Here is a 21922-nt window from a genome sequence, read left to right as displayed (position 1 = left end):
TCAAAGCCTAACATAGGCTACAATTTCAGACAGCGAGACAGGCAAATGTTTCCCCGCAGCAGTGACAGGACAGTGCAACTGGCAGTCTTGCCCTGTTTAATGCTCTCATCTGTAAAATAGGGTAATGTTTCCTACCTCCCAAAAAGTCAGGTAAGGATTCATTAATGTCTGCACCAATGCTGTGTTAATTCTAAGAGGTGGAGACTTATCGGCTTCCTTTTAACCTTTGCACATCTTCAGTATATGTAAATATATATACGCTTTAAGATTTTAGTTATTTTATTCACAAGTCAAACCAAAACATGAAAAGGTTGCATGTCTTTGCACAAGTTCCACTGCCCTCAGTGGAAAAACATCAGTTTACAACAGGATTAAACTTCATCACATCTTTCTGCCTAGCCTGCTTCTGAGAAGCTAACACCTAACAGTGGCCACTGAACTTCTCACCCACCCCTTTTATAACAGAACCTCTCAATGCTAAAGAATCAGTTCAGCACTGAACACCACTTGCTGGAGCAAAAAAGGTGTCAGAAGGCACATTTGCCACCTGACACTCCTAAGAGCAGCACATTTCTCTTAACAATGACAGAAAGTGTTATTTGTATTAGGATAGCACCTTTTTCCTGCTACAGTCCCCGCTTGCCCTACCTGGTCACAAAAATGATTTGAATCCTTAATGATACAAAGGTCCCGCTAATTGAGTGAAGTTGCTGTTTTGAAACTATGGGTATGAGTTTTCCAATAGCAAGCAGTTCCAGTTAACATGCTATCAATTCAATTTAGGCTTTATTTAGAGGAATGAGGTACTCAGACGCCAGTTTAATTTCTTTTTTTTAAGTTATACCCTCAGATTAGATCTTCCTTTAGTAGCTACTAGTCTTTTCTTACTAAAATACTGACCTTTAGGGGCATACTCTCAACCACGGAGACCAGTCTGACCACAGGGGAGCTAACACAATTTACATCAACTGACAAGCAAGGCATGCAAGTCATTAATACAGGATTAGTAGTTCAAAGAATTAGAAATGCTCCACCCAAATAAAAACTGGCCCAGGCTGAGGATAACAAGCAGTTGCACAGAAGAGCTGCTTCAGCTGTTGGATACGCCACAGCATAACCCAAAAATACCAGGCAGCAGAGGAGCACTTAAGAAGACCCATGAACTGGGGGTTAAAGTCACTAGGACACAACAGATAGACATGTTTCTCAGAAACAACTGCTAATTTGGGTACCCACACAATGTCAGGGCACTTAAAAATAACCAAGTCACTTTACATCAAGGTACTGTGGAAGGTGAACTCGGGGATGCATTAATTTTCTCTCCATCTTTTAGATACAGTAGGAAGCTCTGCTCACCTTAGGTCTAACATTGAATATAATCATCCATGCTCCAGAGCTACAGAATATCAAGATGTGGAACAATCTCAGACTTGATAGTTAAGCAGATGTTACTTAACCAGGCCTTGTTTTGCAGAGCCTGAGGATCTGTAACTCCCCAGGGACTTAAGCTGGCATCACAGGTGCTCAGCTTACATTTATGCTCCCTCCTTCCATCTGCCCCCAATTCTGGCACACAGTCACAATGCAATGCCTTCAGTAAGGGAATGTCAAAACATTTCAGCTTATTAAGATTTTGAGAAATCGACACAGCAGGACCTGGAATTTAATTTTTTTTTTTAAAAAGGACATACTTAATTTTTCCAAGATCTCTTCATCTGACATTTTTGGCTTTTTCTTTTGTTTCTCCGTGTTCCTGACCAGCATGTCAGGTGCCGTTGTGCTGTTTTCCGAGGGAGAGGAAATAGGAGAGGTGGCCACATCCCTGGTAGGAGGAGGAAGAGGGTCTATCACAGAGCGAGTGTATATCTAATTTTGTTGAGAAATTGAGAAAAACATACATATTAATACAAGGCAGATGAAGATTTAAAACACTTTACTCGTTATTGTTCTTGTTACTGTCAGGGTGTATTTCTATAGCTACTCTGTTAACAACTAATGTCGCTATGCAAGGACTCTCATCCCCCCGCCCAACTAGGCAGGTGATAACACGAAGGTGCTCTGCCAGAAGGAATGGCTTCCACCTCCTCCCTCCTGCTCCCAAGCAGCACCATGCCAGGCAGCGTGGATGACGAGTCACAGGCAAGACCCGACCGTGACTGCAGTGGTGGGGGCTGAAGGAAGTATTTCTGCTCACAGATTTTGTGTGTTCAGGTCGTGGAGCTATCACGGGGGGTGGAGCTGCATCATCTTCATCATCTTCATCTTCAGACACTGAGGGCACTGCAGGGGTCTCAGAGACAGCCTTCACATTCTGCATGTGATTACAGAAATAGCAAAAATAAAAACCCAATCGCTTGTTATAAACAAAATCACAGACATTGGATTAAGCTCCTAACAGAGACCACATTGAAGCAGGTGCAGAAAAATAATCATCAGAACAAGACTAGCAAGTTACAATAGCTGAAGAATTCAAACCCCAAAGATCCTGAGCTTTTGTGGGAAATGGAGGGGCAGTCGAGCACTGCCTGACACAACTGTTCAGACAGAGCCTGCCTGCCTGCAGGATGGCAACCCTCTTCCCAAGGACTTGAGACCCACCTGGGCTTTCTCACTGCCTTCCCAACACCCACACAGCAGACCCAGCAGTTCTGGGGACAACATCTGGGTTTGGAAATATCTCTCCCTGTTTATGTTACCTCTTCTGTTTTGCTGTTTGCTTCAAACCCTGATCAATGCAGACTGAAGACTTCAGCCTTCAAATGTTTTAATTTGCATCAAAATCTTAATGTTTTCTCTAAAAGTTAGGAGGTCAAGTTCACATCAGCTTCAGTATTGTGACTAAGAACTAAGTAATAAGAGAGTTTGGAAGAAGAATCTGGTAAAATGTTTTCAAAACCCTTTTAAAATTGCTTTTTAAAAGAAAATTTTATGAAAAATAAGGAAAATAATTTTTAAATAAAAAACTTCGTAAGTCGTTAAAAAAATTACTTGGAATTTTTTGCACTACTGTGATTAGAAATCAAAGTCACTTTTAACCTTTTGAATTTGAAACTGGATTTGTAGTTCATGGCATCCTTTACACTATAAACATTTCAAAATAAACTTGGCAGGATCCTCAACCCACTAGACCAGTTCTGCTTGTGCATCATCAGTTCCCTGAGTGGCAGGGGAAAAAGTATTAAAATAAAGTTCTCTGAAAGAGGGGGAGAACAATGTAGTATTTCACTGAACCTAAAGTACTTGAAGTCACCAGCATCCTGACATATAATTGCTACAGGGCACTTGACGTAACACCGAAACTTAGTCTGTTAAAAGCAACAAGTAAAACCACCTTTGTACTGGGAATTTCCTAAATATCCCCAAAATTAAAAGGTTACCCAGTGTCTTCCAAAAACATCGGGCTATCTCAGTAAGCTGGTTACTGCTATTTTCAGGATTTACGTTAAAATCCAACAGCCTCAGATATTCTAAACTCCTGAGGATTGACATATAATGACATGTAATAACGATCAGTGGCAGAAACGTTCTCCTTTTCTTTTTGCAGAGTCCTAAACAGCCAGATCTCAATACGCTGCCTCTGGGACGGAGTAGAACAAGCCAACTCTAGATAATGGCATGGCAGCGAGAAAACAAGAGACAAGAGAATTGTGGGGTTTTATGAATCATCTTAAATTGAAAGTTTTGTTTCCTCCATGTCACACAGACATACAGAAACATATCATGTCTCCTAACAAAGCAAACAGGAGTGGTGCCTGCCCTGGTAAGGACAGAGTAAAGGTCAAGCAGAGAGGAGAACATTTTATTTCCTTTTCTGCTAGAGATCAGTCTGGTTAATCAACACTAATCAACATCAGTTTTGGTCACTCAGACCTTGCAGGTTAGTAATTAAACTTTGTTATACCACAGATGTTTGTAGAGACATATAAAACCTGAAAGCAGAGTGGTTATCAAATTCTAGGTACAGGAACAGATCAACTTCTATGAAAACAGAACTATTTCTATTCATTAATCCACTAATTTCTATTCGCTAATTCACTGTTCACTAATAAAAGCTACTTCTGCCTACTTGATTCTTCCCCAGTTGAAAAAAAAGTAGAAGGAACATGCCTGTTTTTATAAACATGTATTCACTAAACAGATATATATAGTTCAGATTTTAAAACACTAAGCAAACTAAAAGTTTACATATAGTTAACTATTTTATGCAAGTTTTTAAATCCCCAATCTTAAGACAGAATGTGAATATAAGGCTTACCAACGTATTTGATGAATTGTAATCCTCTGTTGATTTATCTGGAAGAGACAGACAGTAATACTGTTATTTATAAGTAAAGTTGTGCTGTAAATGCAACTGCAGTGGGGAGAAAAGAAAGGGACAAGCTCCCTTCAGAAGAGGCAGGAAGAAGGCTGCTCCCAAATCTAGGCATTACCTTCAGCTCCCCCGAACAAGCTGACGCCGGGCAGATATGGGAATAGAGGGTAAGAAGTTATGCAGATAAATGTGGGGGCCCCAAATCCCTGCTGCAGGAGGGTGGAATTTCCCAGAGCAACACCAGAATGAGTACTGTCCTCCATCTATATACACAAAGTATTTTCAATGGGCTAAATCACCAGCAGAGGCACTGCAGCTAGCCCAGGACCTGCAAATGTTCAGTCTCAGCCACCTAAACTTGCTGGAACAGCAACAGAGGACACCACAAGTCAACTGGTGGGCTTCTTGTCTGACTATCCAGGCACATATGGGGAAGATTTGTGTTTTTATCCTTGCCTGGAGCCTTCCTAATTAATACCAGTTCTGGTGACATGGTTGTATACTCAAAACGAGCCAAAGTAAGGATTAATATTTGGAAAAGGAAGGAATTAGAGTTGAAAGGGAAAAGGAGCTGAGGTTGCAAGAGTCCTCCAGTGGGCAGGTAATCCATACAAAAAAGGCACAAAGCCTTGGCAGCTTTGATTTTTAAAGGAACTCAGACAGCAGTTGTTACCAAGCACGTAGTAGCTGAGGCGTTGTCCTTGTTTCAGCTGGTATAGAGTTAATTTTCTTCACAGAAGCTAGTGTGAGGCTATGTTTTGGATTTGGGATGAGAAAATGCTGACAATGTACTGATGTTTTGGGTTGTTGCTAAGCAGTCAAGGACTATCCCGCTTTTCATGCTGGCCTGCCAGTGAGAAGGCTGGGGGTGCACAAGAGGGAGGGGACGCAGTCAGGACAGCTGACCCAGGCTGGCCAGAGGGATATTCCATACCATATGATGTCATGCTCAGTATATAAAGCTGGGGTGAAGAAGAAGGAAGGGATGGAGGGACGTTCAGAGTGATGGCGTCTGTCTTCCCAAGAAACCACTACGCGTGATGCAACCCTGCTTCCCTGGAGATGGCTGAACCCCTGCCTGCCCATGGGGATTGGGGAATGAATTCCTTGTTTTGCTCTGCTTGTGTGCGCGGCTTTTGCTTTACCTATTAAACTGTCCTTATCTCAAACCATGAGTTTCCTCACTTTTACTCCTCCAATTCTCTTCCCTATCCCACCATGGGGGGTTGAGAGAGTGGCTGGGTGGGGCTTAGCTGCAGGCTGGGGTTTAGCCATGACAGGCATATTCCTCAATCACAGCACACGGGAGCAGAGAGACCCTCACACCAAGTGTGCATGAAGTAACATACACACCCATGTTGGAAAGTGAAACTGGTGCAAAATTTAGCTGCCTGTTTTCTCCAGGGATTTTCATCACTGGGAACCCAAGACCAGCACTCTGGGATCTGCCTTACAAATGCTGGCTGCAAGGTTCAGAAAACCTATGCATTTTGGGGGATTTAGCCAGTTGACTGACACTTCTTTTGCGGCTATATTGGGCATCAGGATTAACAGAATGGCATTTCAAAGGAAGAAGGATGCTTGAGCAGACAGAGATCTCATTCACATTTTCCTTGAAAAGACAGATCTACTTGTTGATTAAACGAAAGAAACCCCACATGTAGTGACTACTGTAAAGTTGGATGATGGAGCTGTACGAGTTGATCACTGTGTACCTGTGAAACTCATGTACTTCTGGCTGTTGGAGATCTTCTTGGAGTTGTAAAACTCCAACACATCCAGCACTGCCTGGGGGTTCTTCTTCTGCTCCGACTTGGTGATGTTGGAAGTCTGCAGTAAACGTGCCCATTGCTCTGGCATTCCCTGTAGGGAGACGTACCTCGTTAGCTCACAGTCAGCCTAATGTGGCTCGCAGCACACACACCCAACGTCATGGTTGTGCCACACAGTTTCTGGGGTTACTCAGTGCTGTGAGGGAAATAGGGAGAAAAGAGGAGAGGAAAGGAGAAGAGGCAGTGGATCGATACCTTCCTAGCCACTGTCTGTGTTACAAGTCACACATTCTTTACATGGACGTGCAAATGCTACTCTGCTCTGGGTGAGCCCCACATCTTTTGAAGACCAAAACTCAAAAGACAGAAAGGAGCAGACCCAAATGCTGCAGTTCAGGAAGGGTCTCAAGCAAAAAAAACCATCCCTTTATGCACCTGTATACACATATTTACATATATCCAAGAAAGTCTATGGAAGTAACGTACACTGTATAGCATCTGGCGCAATGAACATGCAACATTCATTTGGGTCTCCTTGTAGCACTAGAGTAATAGCAGTTTGGTGCCTATTGTAAGCAGAGCTGGGAAAGCAGAGACGTTATCCTCACCGATGAAGCTCAGAATTTCATTACAGGGACATCATTTCAGCCACAAAATAAATACATCTGGAGTACAACCTGACGTGTGTCTTTCATCACTGGCAAGAAGAACAGTTTGCATAGATGAAGTGGCAACTGACTGGAATACTTTATCGATAGTTACCCTCCCTGTTCAAAAAGGTGGCTGGATACACCACTAAGGTAGTGCCCCACTAGTACATCTAGGTTAACTCAGGCAAGTCTAGAGGCTGACAGGCAGAACACAACTTTACACATGATTCAGGTAACGAGAGCAAAGTCCCCGAAAAAAAAGCATATTAAAGACAGCTAAAACCAGCTTGCTCACAAACAAGCGCTGCTGCTATTAAATCCTATCTCATAATCAAATTAAGAAGAATAATTTCATTAAATACAACTCTATCTTCACAGTATTTTGCTTGTCAATAAAAAAATACATAAAAGCATCTGTCATTTAGCCTTAAGACAGCACATATGCATTCTGTCATAAATAGTTATGCACAGTTGTGTGTCTCCTAAAGGGGAACTCTCAGAGCCCCACTTGTTTGACACAGAGTATGCTGTAGAACTAATCTAGCTCTAGAAGAGGAGGGGAGGGAAAGGGAGGACAGATACACCATGTTTTGCTGTCCACATCAGCCAAAAAACAGGAAAGGGAAAGTTTGCTGGCAGCCTGGGCTCCTGGGATGTGCCAGCTTTGACAAACAGTCTCTCAACAGGCATTAGTGGGTAACCTCTGCAGATGTGTTTCAAAGGAGATCAAACTAGATGATGGTAATAGCCTTTCCAGCATTACTATATAAAAGATTAATGGGTCCTGGCTCCTCCCAGCAATAAGCCAAACCACATAGTTCTCTCCTCCTCCAGATTCACTTACTGTGAATTCTCCCGTGACTGCATCAAACCCCACATGAATAGTGTGTTCAAAGTCTGAAGGGAGAGAGATCTCTGGCCGCTCTTTCTCTTTCTTTTTATTGGCTGGAAAAGACAACAACAAAAAAATTCATAAATCCATCAAGAATTAAAATGTCCCCAATAGCTTCCAATTTACCTACCCAACCACCCCCCCTTTTTGTTAGCTATAGGATTTTGATCTGGGGCAGGCAAACAGCATGTTTAAAAACTTTGTTAACTCGCTTAAGATTAGCCACAGCGAGTGGGCAACAAAAATCAAAGCCCTTTAACACAGGACAAGCATAAGACAAGGAAACTGATATTCTGGGTATGTCAAGTATCAACCGGTAGGGCTAGACGCAACAGCACAAGAGCTATTTACCTGAAATATTCACTCAAACTTATACAGGTCAGAGTCAAAAGCACTACAGCAGCAGTAAGTGGGAGCCATGCAGTTTTGAACACATTTTTTATTCCTTGTTTTAAGCAACTTAAAAAAAAAAAATACATTACATGCTGGTAAATATACACTCACCTCTCATATTAAGACAGGGACAAAATAACTACAAATACTGCTTATAAATAGCTTTCTTCATCCTACGTCCTCAAAACAGGGTTTATGAGAAAAACCCAAATATAACGTGCTTCTGCCACAAAATCTTGTATGAGCAAAACCATTTGTATCTTTCTGCTCACAAAATGAACTAAATGTAGTTTTAATAACAAGCTTTGAAGACACAGAGCAGGAGGGCAGAATCTGGCAGGTGAGGAGCAGAAGTCATGAAGAAACAGGAAACGAAATAAATCAAAGCAGATGCACCCTGCAAATTTTCAAGTCAAGTCTTCAAACAAGATTATCATTATGCCTTGGATTAAGTTCATCCATATTCATGACATATTAGGGACTCCACCTTCCTTTTAACATTTACTGTATTCAAGAAATTGAGATCAGTTTAAGGAAGAACCACATTCTACTTGGATTTGCTCCTGCTTGCTGTTATAAAATAAACAGAGCCAGGTGAAGGTGACTAAACCACTTGTGTTTCCTAGCTGCTACTTTTTCTATCTAAAGCCAAACAGAATTTGTTTCGTGGCTGACATTCCCCAGTGCATTTTTGGCAACATGAATGCCAAACCCCAGGTATTTCAGAAGCCTGTGAGTCTAATGCTCAATATTGCAATTATTTAAGACACTGCTGGTGGTTTGTTATGTAGAGACAGTCAGGGCTTGTCCCAAAGGACCGAATCCTGTTTCCTTCAGTGCCAGCTCTGGCACTGTTCTCTGTGTCATTACAGAGTTACTGTTGCACAGAGCAATTTTGGAGAAAGAAAAGGATCAGATGCTCCATTTGGGACACGAAGATGGAACAGCCTGTTTTTGACTCCTCTTTCAAACAAAGGGGATGGAGGAAGCTGAATCGCAGAAGAGCAACACGGTTGCCAAGGGGAAGGAGCAGAGAAAGCTGCAATGCTGGAGGAGCCATCACAGAGGGGGAAGCTCGGAGGAGACAGAAGCAGCTGCTGGTTAGCAGATGGTGAGCATCTGCAGCACGGAGGCCTGCCAAAGAAGGAACAAGCAGCTGCATCCAGCAGGTACATAGAAAAAGCTGCATGCGTTAGCGGTGGGTAGAAAGCAAGAGGAAAAGAGAGGCAGAGCGAGCCACCAGAGGCACCATATTCTATAGGCCTGTCTACAGGATCAGTCTGTTCCTCCAAGCCAAAGAGTAAGGTGTCCGCTCAGCCTAGAAGCCCATCACTCAGGTGAGGAAGAAGAGGGCACCCGTACTAGCATCACTGTGCAGGAGTGCCGCACGGTGGACCACATGGTCCAGGACAACTGCCACAGTAGATCTGAACATATCTCTAAAAACAGCTTAAGGGCTAGATTAAGTTGCTATCCAGAAGTCAATACATTTAAGTGTTTTTTTTATTTCTACAGAAGACAGCCCGAGCTCCCTGCTGCAAACCCAAATCCCAGCAACCCTCTCTGCAACCAACTCTTCCAGTATCCATTCAACCAGCAAACTGAGATGACTGCTGACTGCTAACTTATCCAAAGCAGGAAACGATGGCCTGAACAAGCCTCACCTACACAGAGCAATAAAAACAGTTCTGAAAGGATTGATTAAATAACATAATGGCCTCTGTCACATCGACACTCCAGCTCTCTGTTCATGTTCAACACATAGCTAGCGAGTTTCAGTATGGCTACACTGCAATATAGAAACAGGAAGAGATTTTTCTGCATTTATGACTTAGGTTGTTTTCATACCCCTGAAGCAGTTAATGTTCTCCCAATTATCTTAGTTTCCTGCAACCATTTCCCACAGCATCTCAACCCTTTCCATTTTCCCTGACTCTCAACAACTCTTTGGGACAGCTACCACAAATTCATGCTAAAATCACTTTGCCTTAGTGATAATATTACAGCCGGTGAAACCGTAATTGCTCTGTACACTTTTTTTAATCTGCCTGCCTGCCACACTCAGGGTTTTATAGCACCCAGACTGAGTTCACCATCATGTGAACATGTATGAATCTGGCACATGAATTCAGAGATTTTCCTCCAACGGCCTCAGAGAACAATGAACTTCAGAAGATTTTGATCCAAAATCTGACAGATCTAAAAGCCTAAATATATTTAAACCATTAATAACGTAATTGCTTTTTACAGCAGATATTTATGTCATAGCAGGAGGTATAAGACAAAAAGGATTAGACGGGCGCTCCCAATCTTCCTAAACACTTAATCCCCTTCTACAGCGATTGTATTATCCTTGCAGTGAGTCAAAAGCCTTGAAGAATCTTAAGTATAAAAAAACCCACAGAGAAATCATCTATCTAATTAAGAAGGCCCACCTACCACCAAGTGCTTTATTCCCACAAACACCTTACCACCTTCTCATTCAAAACCTCACACGTTTGACGCTGTGCCACCTATTAAAAGAGCCACCCATAAAGTTTTCTTATGATGCTCTGGCAATTTGAGCTGCAACTAGGAAGCACAATGTCCCACTGTGAAGCAAGCCCGTGAGCCCAGCCTGAAGCATACTGAGATGAGAAAGGTCTTCTCCATTGGTAAGGCTGACTAACATGGACCATGGAAAGGGCTCCCAGGCGTGGAAAACTGTCACCTTGCGGGTAAAACCCTGACTCCGTGTGAAGCTGCAGCTAAGCTCAGAGAAGCCAAAACGTGCCACATTCAAGCCAAATTCATACCCTCAACTAGGACACTGATGAGCCCTGAGCCCAAGAAACTTCAGATGTTCACAACTCCTGTTGAAAGCAACAAGTCACTCAAGCGCTGCATCCATTCACATAGGACCCACCTAGTGTTAAGCCGATATGTCTTCTCCAATACCAGTCTGGGGGTTTAGGCTGGGACAGAGGAAATCAGGACTATAAATTACATTCTAAATTTAGCAGGCAGCGCATGACACCTCCAGAGCAGCCTGGCAAGGGGTCATAGCACAATGGAAGTGATTCATATCCATTTTCCCGAAATTACATTCCTCTAACTGAACAGAAACCAACTCTTCTGTTAGTCCAGCCAAACTAACAAATAACACTCAAGTTATTTCAGGCACAAACCAAAGACAGGTGTCTGAACACCTGGGAATTTCATTAATGTTTAAGCAGCAGGAGGCACTGGGAATTTAGTTGTCATTGTGAGGTTAGAAAAAGTTTTCATAAAATAAAAATCAATCAATCTGAAGCGAAGGTGACAGAGTCAAAGGTATTTTTTTGCTCGACGGAATTAGAGGACAGAAGCAACCGTTCTCGTTCGGGCAGGTGTATGACAACAGAAGGCTCTGCTGGGCTTGGCTAAGCAAAAATCTCTCATGTCTCGAAGCATCTGCCATGTTGGCCAATCTTCAGTAAACGCAAGCATCTTCAAATCACTGGCAGTCTGTCTGCTGATTTTACCCAAACCGTTCACTTTTGTAGCTCTCCTTTAAAATCCAGTTCAAACTAGCATTTCAGATAATACTTCTTCTACTCTCTTACAAATTTCAGGTGATTTCTTTGTTTTCTGTAACTGCTGAGCCTAGAGATTTAAAAACTCGCCTCCCTGAAATAAACCGACACAAAAATCCTGCAGGTCTTCAGGATTCATACTCATAATGGCAAGTTCTAAACAGGATCCAGCAAACTTTTAACACGGAGTTCTTGGGTTTCTGGATTGCAGAATCAAAAATCCACATTTGTAAAACAATCCAAAGTTGCTGAAGATACCGTATTATAACAATAATAATGAATGTTGCAATATTTTGCAGAAAATTGACCCAGATCTTGCTTATTTAGTTAGTGGAAGTATCACTTCAGTTAGATTTTTCGCTAACAAAAATTAAGGAGGCAGCCTCCCTCCTGAAGCCCAGGAAGTTGAAGATACCTAGGCTTGACTTTAGTTATCCAGCGTCCAGAAACCATTGCAATGCAGACTCTACCAGAAACTGATGGATTAGAAACAGGAACTCCAAAAAACAGGTCAGATATAAAAAGAAACCAGCACATATTAGGGGATGGAGATTTTTTTTCTTACATCACTTCAAAAGATTCATATGAGAGAGAGAGAGGTTTTTAAAAATATCCTGATCTTAAAAATTAGAATTTCATGTACAGTTCACAGTTCCTATCTCCATTTCCATCGGTTACAGTCCCTGTAACAGAAGAAATTTCCTTCCGTTCACAAGAAATGTGCAACAATTTGCAGTAATGGATTATTCTTAAAAGCAAGTAGACAATGCCTGACCCAAACACTAGAACAGAATAAGTGACCATGCAGTAACATATGACAGGCCTGGCAGGAGACAGCCTGTTAGTCATGCTTAACTCAAAATATTTGCCGTTGAAAACAACAAACAAGCAAAAGATCTCCCTCTGCTCCCCACCAAAGGAATTGCCAGTGCCAGTGTTAAATGGACAGCTTGTAATTGGAACAAAAATTTACGTTTTTCAAGACAATTAAGGACAAGTCAGGCTGGGAGGTGGCAGGGCTAGTCCCAGTATTCAGGGATGCTGTTCTCATAATTAAAGGCATGAAACAGAGTAAGTGGGATGGATTAATATGGCAAGATTAATCATTAGAAAAAAAACAGATCTCCAGTCAGCACCATATATTCCCCCAAATGACCAAGACAGTTATGCAGTAAACAAACACACAACATTTTCTAAAACCTAAACCATTACTAAGCATCAGGTGCTTAACTAAGGTCATTCAGAGCAACATTCAGACAGGAGGCTTATAAGAAGAGACAAAATACTGTACTTTTATCTCCTGGTAAAATAGATCGGTAAAATCGGTCCTTCCTTTTCTTTTCTTCCGGGTTGGGAGGCAAAGGTTTTGAGCCATGGTTTAAAGTCCCAGCGTCTTTGCTTCCCGATCCAATCATAGTGCTGGTATTTCTCATCGGAGGAGCGGGTGGTTTGTCTTCTGTTTCAACTCCATTGTTAGACATCTTCAGTTGTGGAGGCCGTTACTAGGAAGAGGCAAAAGAAACAAGAAGCCTTATTTATTTGTTGTAAACTAGAATCACATACTGTCAAATAAACCATGTGCCCTTTTTTGCAGACTAGACTGTAACCTCACATCAATGCAAATAAGTGTCAGCATGACAAATTCTATTCAAGCCCCAATTTTTTTCTGTTAACAAGACTACGTTCAAGCATTTGAGTCATTGATCGCTAAGAAAAGCCTGTTTCAGCACACAGCAAATTCTCAAGCAAACCATGGAACAGAAGTGTAGCATGGGGAGGAAGAGCAGTAAATACAAGGTAGCAAAGAACAGGGATATCTGAGAGGAGCCAACAAGCTGCTGAGCTCATAAGACCTCTCAGATCCATGCTAGTTGCACTAAAAACTACCTCAAAAGGTTTGTACCAGTATCCAGCACAGCATGAGGCAGAAAAACTGAAGTTTGCACTCAAAGAGTTTCGATGCAGCCGCCTTTGCTAAAAAGCTGCTGAACTGGTTCAGGGGCAGAGATGGCTGGGAAGCCGCAGAGCTGTACCCACGTCATCTCAGACGCAATGCTGTGGCCCTTGCCGGTCCCAAGCCAGCACTTGCCTTTCTGCAGTAGCGCCACGCTTCAGGCGCAATTCAAACCGCCATAAAGTTGACTGCATTTTGTTCTGTTGAAAGGGTCAAACGAAACTAGATCCCCAACGCACACATAAATCCTTAAGTAAATAATCCCTGCTGTGCAGATTTGAAGAAGGAAGCATTGGAACAGGGTAATAGATTATTCTGCAACAACTAGCTTGTTCCACCCAAATGAGATCAGCATTACTCCAGACACAGCCTGGCTGCAGCAAGATCCTTCAGGAAACTGGAACTTGTCTGCATTATGTTCTCAAAAGAAAGCTGGGAGTTAACTGCAGAGCAAAGACCAAAGCAGGAACAGTTTCTGTTTGGGTGGAAAAAGCAGTTTAACAGCTTTATGAATTTCACAAGCAGTAAGGGAAGATGTTTCACTCAGTGAGAATTATTGGGTGTCAGAGTCAAAAGCGCTTTGCTCTCCGCAAGTGAGAAATCTGGTTACGAAGCCGAAATCACCACTGGCTTCCAGGGAGCTGCTTTTCTATAGGCTGGACTCAGAGGAACCACACTGGATCACACTGCAAACAGATCCCACAACCACACAATGGTCCTACGACCACACGACACCACCCTGCCAGTCTTCAAAGACTTCTTTGGCCAAGCTACTGATGCTCAGCATTAACTGGAAATATTCGGACCCGGGGCACACTGCTCTCACGGTTACAGGGAGCTAAGAAAGGCAAATGCTACCCACAGAAGGCACTCGGCCGCAACACGTTAGACTTTACTGAAAGCAGCAGTTCCCTAGCTGTCGCCTACCAAGCCGTGGCTAGTCTCCAGCTCCACTTTCTCTTCCACTTATTCAGTTCCTGGTTTCTTCAGACTTGCTCTTAAACAGGAGGGCTGCCAGTATTGGACAAGCTTTCACACACAGAGAGCTTTGTAAGGGGTTTGAGCCCAGCCCCACTTCCTCCCAACGCAACTGCGCAATGGAATTTTAAATGACAGACTAGGATTTGGGGTATTGATTTTAACGGTGGGACAGTTTTGGCATTTGGGAGGGGTGGGGGGAAATTAACTGTGCATTTGTCGGGCGTGTTCTGGCATGTGCCCTGTGCATCCCCTATCACTCATGCTTCAGCCTCATGCCATTCTCCAGTATAAAACGGAGCAGAACTAAGTGACAGCTGAACTGCCAGCCATGAAGCGGAGCAAACGACTACTCTCCCCGTCTAAGCAGTGGAAAAAAGTTTAAACTAAAACCCAACTGGTAAATTTGGCAGCCACTGATGCACACACATCCTGTGCAACATGAAGATACTGAGGCCGCATTGATGGGCTCTGCACATCGCAGTGTCAGTGGCTGGTGCTGAACTGACACAAATAAAGCATTTGAAATAGCATAAGCAGAAGTGCCACATAAGAGCTGCATACTTTGCATTGATGCTTATTTAACCATGAGAAAGCATATAGCTGGGAGGGTGCTAGGAATACGCTGCAAATAGGGAAGCAGAAGGAAAATGAATGTTAGCAGCTCTGTGCCTGCCAAATGGCCCTCCCCAGGAGCAGGCATCCCATTTGCTGCTGCAACACCCTGGTTTACCCCACAGGGGGTTGAATAAAGGTGCATCCAAAAATTCCACCACTGGCCAGACTTCCTGGAGCTGCAGGCACGGCTGAGATGGCACGGGAGACTTGTCTTGTCGCTGGGTCGCTCTCCCACCGAGCAGAGAGCTGAGCAGGTGAGAATCGGTGTTTGCTATCTACTGTCAGAGACACAGGACTAAGCAGGGGACAGAGTAAAGTCTGGGAATGGGGAATGGGAAATGGAATCAGACCGAAGGGTGGTACAAGGAAGAGAACAGAGCAGCATGTGGCTCCAGGATGGAGAAAAAAAAGTGAGAAGAAGAAGAAACACCCCCCAGATTATAGTCAGAGGCTGGCCTAGGGCTGGGGGTGGGCGGCGGGGGGGAAGACCATGAGAACATAAAAAAACCTGCTGGATGTCAAGCATCCTCACTCTCAGTTTTCCCAGTGCAAAACCCCAGGGCCATCTGCTCACAGTTTCTTCAATAAGAGGGTTTTTCAAAACCCCTTAGTCGGAAAGGATAGAGCACAAGTGAATTACTGTTTTACCACAGGCCTAGAAACACTGGCAGTATATGCTCCTGTTTATCTTACATTATTCCCTGAATAAGCAAGTAACTGCTGAGAAGTTATGTAGTTTAACAAACAGTATTACTTTACACCTATTTGATAACTGCAATTTTCATGTGGGCAAAGCCTACAGCACACCCTCTCCTTTCTTCTCCATCGTTCAAGCCCCCAGACTTTCCTCCTCCTCGAAGTCTTACATTTGGAGCTACAAGAATTATTTAATCTGTTTGAAGATGGGTGGTGAGAAGAATCCTTCAACCTGCAAAATTGAGAGACTGGTTCTACAGAAGTTTTCCCCTGTAATAGCAGCACTATCCTAGAGGGGTCCCAAGAGCTTTTTCCCATTACATATTTGAAGGGAAAACCAAAAACCTGCTTACATGAGTCCTCTCACTGTGATACAGAGGGACAGTCTATTCCAAACTCAGCATCGTTATACTTCAAACTTCTGTTGGCTTCAAAGACTGTGGATGAAACCCTGTCCTGACAGAATTACATCTGCCTCTCCAGGGCTTTCCAGCACAGCTGAGAGCCCAGAGCATGGAGCCATACCAAATGGTTAGAGAGGCAGCAGTCTCCCTCACCATAGCCTAGCTGACTCTGCAAATTCTCTTCTTCCTAAAATAATCTCCTGCCAATTCACATGTAAGCAGGCTTTAAACAATCCCCCCTTGTGTGGGCCCTGCTCAAATTCAGAGCACCAGGCAATTGCTTCACCAGCCAGCATAACATCAGCGCTACGACACTGAAGTTGAGTCATTCTGCTCCACGCGATCCATCCTAACAGGAATGCAAAGCGTCACCGGACCAAGTTACTTCCCTCTTCGCACCAGTGTGACTGTGCTTTGAGAAATTCATCTTATGCTTCCCCGGTATGATTAAGTCAACAGTGGAAGCAATGAAACAGCACATGAACTTTTCAACTGCAGTCAGATGAAGGAATACGTTTTAGCTGCAGACACAATTATTCTCAACTACTATATATATTAAAATACCAGCACTCAAACCAAACCCCACAGACACCACTAGGAAGGCATAGTCATGATGTAGGACTATTGTTTCCGCAGTCATTTGGGAGTACTGAAAGTTTGGGTTGTTTCAGCACACAGTACTTACAAAAATAAAAGTTTTATTACGTGCTGCAACCTGTGACCTGCCATAAGTCAAGTTACAGTGGCCTTCAAATGCTCCCTGCCCCTCCCCATCAACTTTTGAAGCCCATTAGCTAAATTAGATTACCCCAGCCTCAACAGAGTTGAACAGCAGACCTGACAAACTCTCCTTTCACACCTACAAAACACTTCTGCAGCCAGGAAGAGGTGAAAGACAACCACACACACAGGGACGAGAGACTCAGGAAACCACTTGGCAGTTCAAGACAGAGCAAGTGGAGGGACTGAACAGAAGACGGCACCCACAGGTGCTAACAATAGTTCAGAGCAGACCGACGTGCAAAGATCCGCGCAGGTCTGCTGATCTGCGTTAAGTAGATATGGCTCAAAAATCACAAAATTTATCCCTGTAGTTTTCTTGTAATACAGGCACAGGCTCCTGAGCCATTCATCTAGCAGAATGGGACCCCAAAATATGTGAGGCCTTCTGGCACTACTGTATATAACACACACAAACAACACCACCACCACCACCACCAAATATTTTCTATTTATATCATATTTCCTTCTGATAAACCTTTCAAACCTGATTGCACCATGCTGAACTATAAGTTTCTATAAAGCTGGTTGTGTTTTCTTTGCATTCCGTAGCAAGACAGGCAAATGACTGATTGCTAAACAGAAAGAAATTAAAAAGTCAGAGGAGCTGAAACCTATGCTACAATAGATGCCATAAAGATAACTATGTCCAATGCATACTAATTGCTGGAGTCAACGCGGAAACTCATAAAAGAGCCATCTATAATTCATGCAGTCTGGCAAGACAGTAGCTGTATGTTACTCACTACAACTTAAAGAGATGAATAAACTGTATTAAACAAGAGAGGAGGGAGGGAGGTGTGCAGCAACTGTTCTTCCCTCTCTGCCTACTATCAGAATGAAATCTCACATTTTTCCAAGATGCTATTTTTCTGTTGTTGCCAGGGTAAGGAAAGGGTGTCTGTCCCACCAAAAACGCAGAAGGAGTTTTGACCTTTGAGTTGATCCTGACCAGAACAAACATTTTACCTCTGCACCAGTATCCCTGCGCCCTTCCACCCCATGGCTAGAGATTGCTCGTGCACGCAGACAGTTAGTATCTCCTTCTTCCTCCTTGCGCTGCCCCGGTGGGAAGGAGCAGGGGCTGTCCCCTGCTCTGTTCAAACACAATACAAGCACTGGATTCCCTCCCCGTATGTCACACTTTCATCCAAATCCCAGCAGAAAATTAATGGCAGTGTTTACCAGCTGGGTTTCAAGACAGAATGAAATGATACTTTTTTTTTTTATTATTACTTTACATGGGACTAAGTCTCAAACACAGCCTCATATTGAAAGAAAGGCACCCCACACATGTTCCACCTGAAAAAGAGGCAAGAGGTGTCCTTTTCCTCCACCCAACAGTGGATGGGATCCGGGACACATGCTCTCACAGAAAAAGGCAGCAGCAATACGCACCCCCTGAGGGAGGACAGACTGATAATCACATTTAGACATGATTAAAACAACCAGTAACTGTAGCATCTAGCTGTCCCCCCAGACAGTTACTGCACATCTGAGTGCTGTGCAAGTGTGCCAGTTAAACAAAAAAAAACGTCAATGGCCATCAATGCATGAGCCCAGATCCAATATTTACGTGTGAATTTAAAAAAAAAACAGGTTTTCATAAAGTTCTAATGAAGAATTACAAAACAGCAGTGTTTGCTCATCTACCTTTAGAATTTACCTGTTAGACCCCTGCAAGTGCTGCCAACACCTAGAGATGCAGATGGAATTGCTGAATTAAATGAAACAATAATTAAATCACTAAAAATAAGTACACATTTAGCAGAGAATGCATCCACTGCTACAGCCAGAGCGGGTGGCTGTGACAGGAGGAAGGGAGACACACTCTCATGGCAGATGGCCAGCTGCGGGTTGCAGTCTTGCTCCACTGCCGGTGTTATTTCCATAGTACCACACACAAGGGATGATTGACCAGTTACAACTCAACAGGAATGCTGGAGGACTCCACGGCTTGGCATTTTAAAAGCCAAAAGATTGGAAGGTCCTTTTTAAAAAGCCTTTAATTCAATCCCAACTGTTTGGGCTAAACGCAAGAACTGCTGGGTGAGATTCCCTAGCCCGTATTGTGCAGGAGGACGCGGACACCACCGCAGCGAGTACTACTTCTGGGCAGGAGAGCTGTAAAATCTCTTCCTGGGCAGATGTACATGCTGACCCATCACATCGCACAGATACGCTGCGAAAGAAGAACAGACTAATTATAACCGCTTGATTCCTAGCAACAAGAGTTCTCCTTTCACTCAAGTTAAAGAAGCTTCCTTCTGTTTTGTTTTAAATAATCAAGGCCCAGCTTTCACCAGCCTCCACGGTGTGGGCCCATGCATGACCGCTGTGACAGTAACCCAGACACACAGAGGGCTTCAGTAGCACTGAGGCAGGTCAAGCCCTTTCCACTAGATTAGGCTTGAATCCAAAACTGCAGAGAGGCAAGTCAGCTTAAATTGCCATGCTTCAACCTAGCTTCGGTCCTTTCATGAATAACTGGCAGCATCAACACACAATAACCATTTTGCAGTCAATGCCAGCTATGCCCAAGTACCTGGAGTACACGAGGAACTCGCCTTACTTGTGCTCCAGTCGGGTAGCTAAAGCTTTGAGAGCTGCAGAGACCAGCTCTGGCTGTTCCCATCCCTGCAGGGCTGCAGCCTGCTCTCACTTTGACTGAGCACTTACCCCATTCTAACAGTGCTTTTCAGCAGTCCAAGAGAAATAAATTGCATCCATATTAAACAAAACAAAACAAAAAAAAAGAAAATCCAAGCCGAGACAGAAGGAACCAAGAGTATAATTTTTAAGAGTTCTCAGTCCACAAATCATCCTCCTTATTTTCCCATCTCCAGATGGGAGAGAGAGTGCCATCTCCCCGCCCCCAGTTACATGCCTGAACAAGCAAGTTCACTGTTGCAGATACCGGGACAGGCTCCCTTTTCCAGCACAGTACAGAGCAGCCTTGGCTCCGGTTCCACTTTTGCTCACAGGAAGGCAGGGCTTCAACTGCACAAGTCAAAGTGAGTGACTGGAGTCAGAGCTTGCTAAGCAGGGTGGGAAAAATAAAGGCCTCTTATGTTAAAGCATTCCCAAAGCTCATATATAGGCAGGTTTCCTGGAGGAAATCTGTGTTCCAGAGGAAATGACTAGATGCGGCATAAAGAAAATATACTAACACACATAGTTAAACAGCCCCCCACTACTCTCCACCTAAGTTTCTTGGCTCTAAGTCCAAACGGCACATTAGTAGCAACAGCAACTGAAAGCAGCTGAATCATTAATCATTTTTCCATTCAAAAGTTTCCAATCCAGAAGATGAACATAGAGCACAGGGCTCAGAATTAAGCCCCGCTATCCCCTAACGTGGCATAATTCCTAGTACAACGTATTCACGTTTTAAATACACATAGGTATTTGCAAAAACTGCACCTTGTTAAATGCAGAGACTTGACATTTGCCACTTAGCAATGGGGGCGGGGGTAAGAAATATGTCAGAAAACTAGAACACTGTTATGTCAAGTCAACAGTATTCCACACGCACAGAGGACATCATAATACAGTGGTTAGCAAAAAGCTACAGTATGTAAATAGCAGAAAGTTTGCATTAACCTGCAAAAGGTGAGTTTTGCTGAGAAGAGACACTAAGACAGAGACCTGCAAAGAGGAAACCACTGTTCTTAGGAGCAAAATTCATCCAACTCCTCTCTTGCTGGGAAACTAAAGAACAAAAAGACAACATAAGCATCGTCAGCAGATGAAGCCATCCAAGAGCCTCAATTAGACTGAGGGGGAAATGCCACAACAGTTCAGCGCTAATTGGAAATGCAAACATTTATCATCAGAGTAGCACTTGCTCCTGTGCATAGCTCCATTGTGTTCACTGCAGCTAATGACAGTAGGAAGCTCTGTGCTCTGGAGTATTTCTGTAATGACTGGCAAAGCTGTCACATTCTCTTAATCGCTAGCCAGGATTTTCATACTGGCAGTAGTTTTCAATTAAAGAAAATCGCAAAGATTGCTTCAGTTTCACATTGCTCTGTTAAAGTTTTGGTTCTTCTTCAGGCTGGGGAAGGAGGAAGAATGAATAATTCTCCCAAGACAGAATGAGCTCTGCATCAAACGTGAGCTTTTTGTAGACAAACTGAATTGAGGAAAGTACGGTCAAATAGCCAGAACTGAAAGAGCTAATTTAGCATCAGTACAGACAAACAATTTGAGAACTGCACATAAATCTGCTTCAAGTTTGCAATGATTACTCCTTCAATTATGATACATGTAATGCTCTAAAAGCAGTTCATTTAAAAGGCAAAATGAAGAAGCCTAAGGCAGCTTGGGGTTTCCACCTCAATGAGCATTCACAGTAGAGCCTTCTTTGCTGGTAGAGCATCAGCTCTGTGTTTATAATTTTACGTCATCTGGCAAAACACCCTATTGTACCTAGTTTATAAGCCCAGTACATACAGAAGTAAGCGTAGCGAGCATACTGTGGCAAAGTCTCGCATTCCTAAACTTCCTTACTTGTATCAAACAAACTACAGAGCATTCGCTAGTCCATTGTTTAATCTAATGAGCAGCAGTTTGTTTTTAGGAGGTACCATCAGGCCTTCTATCACATCATCTACTCATACTCACTGTATGTCAGTAGAGAAAAGAAAACTCTACAGGACTGGTACAAAGAACTGCTGTTTCTGCAATTATTACAACACAAGTCTGCATTAGCGCTCACGTAAAGAAAGCTCATGAGCCAACTGTACTATTTTTACTGCATTAAATAGAATAGAACATCACTTATTACAGTAGCAGGCCCATTTTAAGGCAGTATGTAATTGGGAGTTAATAACAGGACCAGAAAGAATAGGCAACGTTTTCCTCAACATCTTTGTGCAAGTCTTTCTGGGGCATGGATCTTCTTATCCTATGTTCTT

At 43.2% G+C, this 21922-nt stretch overlaps 1 protein-coding gene across 1 annotated transcript; it reads right to left on the bottom strand.

Annotated features, from left to right (window-relative positions):
• Positions 1 to 1691: 1691 nt before the first annotated feature.
• Positions 1692 to 19139, bottom strand: LOC104625812 (serine/threonine-protein kinase PAK 1-like; the record flags this gene model as incomplete). The annotated part of the gene is made up of 7 exons (XM_010293550.1): positions 18670 to 19139; positions 12865 to 13075; positions 7579 to 7679; positions 6028 to 6175; positions 4256 to 4293; positions 2195 to 2311; positions 1692 to 1866 (listed from the first exon to the last, which is right to left on the bottom strand). Coding segments are annotated over exons 2-7 (769 nt in total), but the record flags the coding sequence as incomplete, so codon positions are not given.
• Between the last annotated feature and the right edge of the window lie 2783 nt (positions 19140 to 21922).

This window comes from Phaethon lepturus, unplaced genomic scaffold (genome assembly GCF_000687285.1).
Source record: "Phaethon lepturus isolate BGI_N335 unplaced genomic scaffold, ASM68728v1 scaffold20978, whole genome shotgun sequence".
NCBI classification, from domain to species: Eukaryota; Metazoa; Chordata; class Aves; order Phaethontiformes; family Phaethontidae; genus Phaethon; species Phaethon lepturus.
This window is presented reverse-complemented; position numbering and strand designations above follow the sequence as displayed.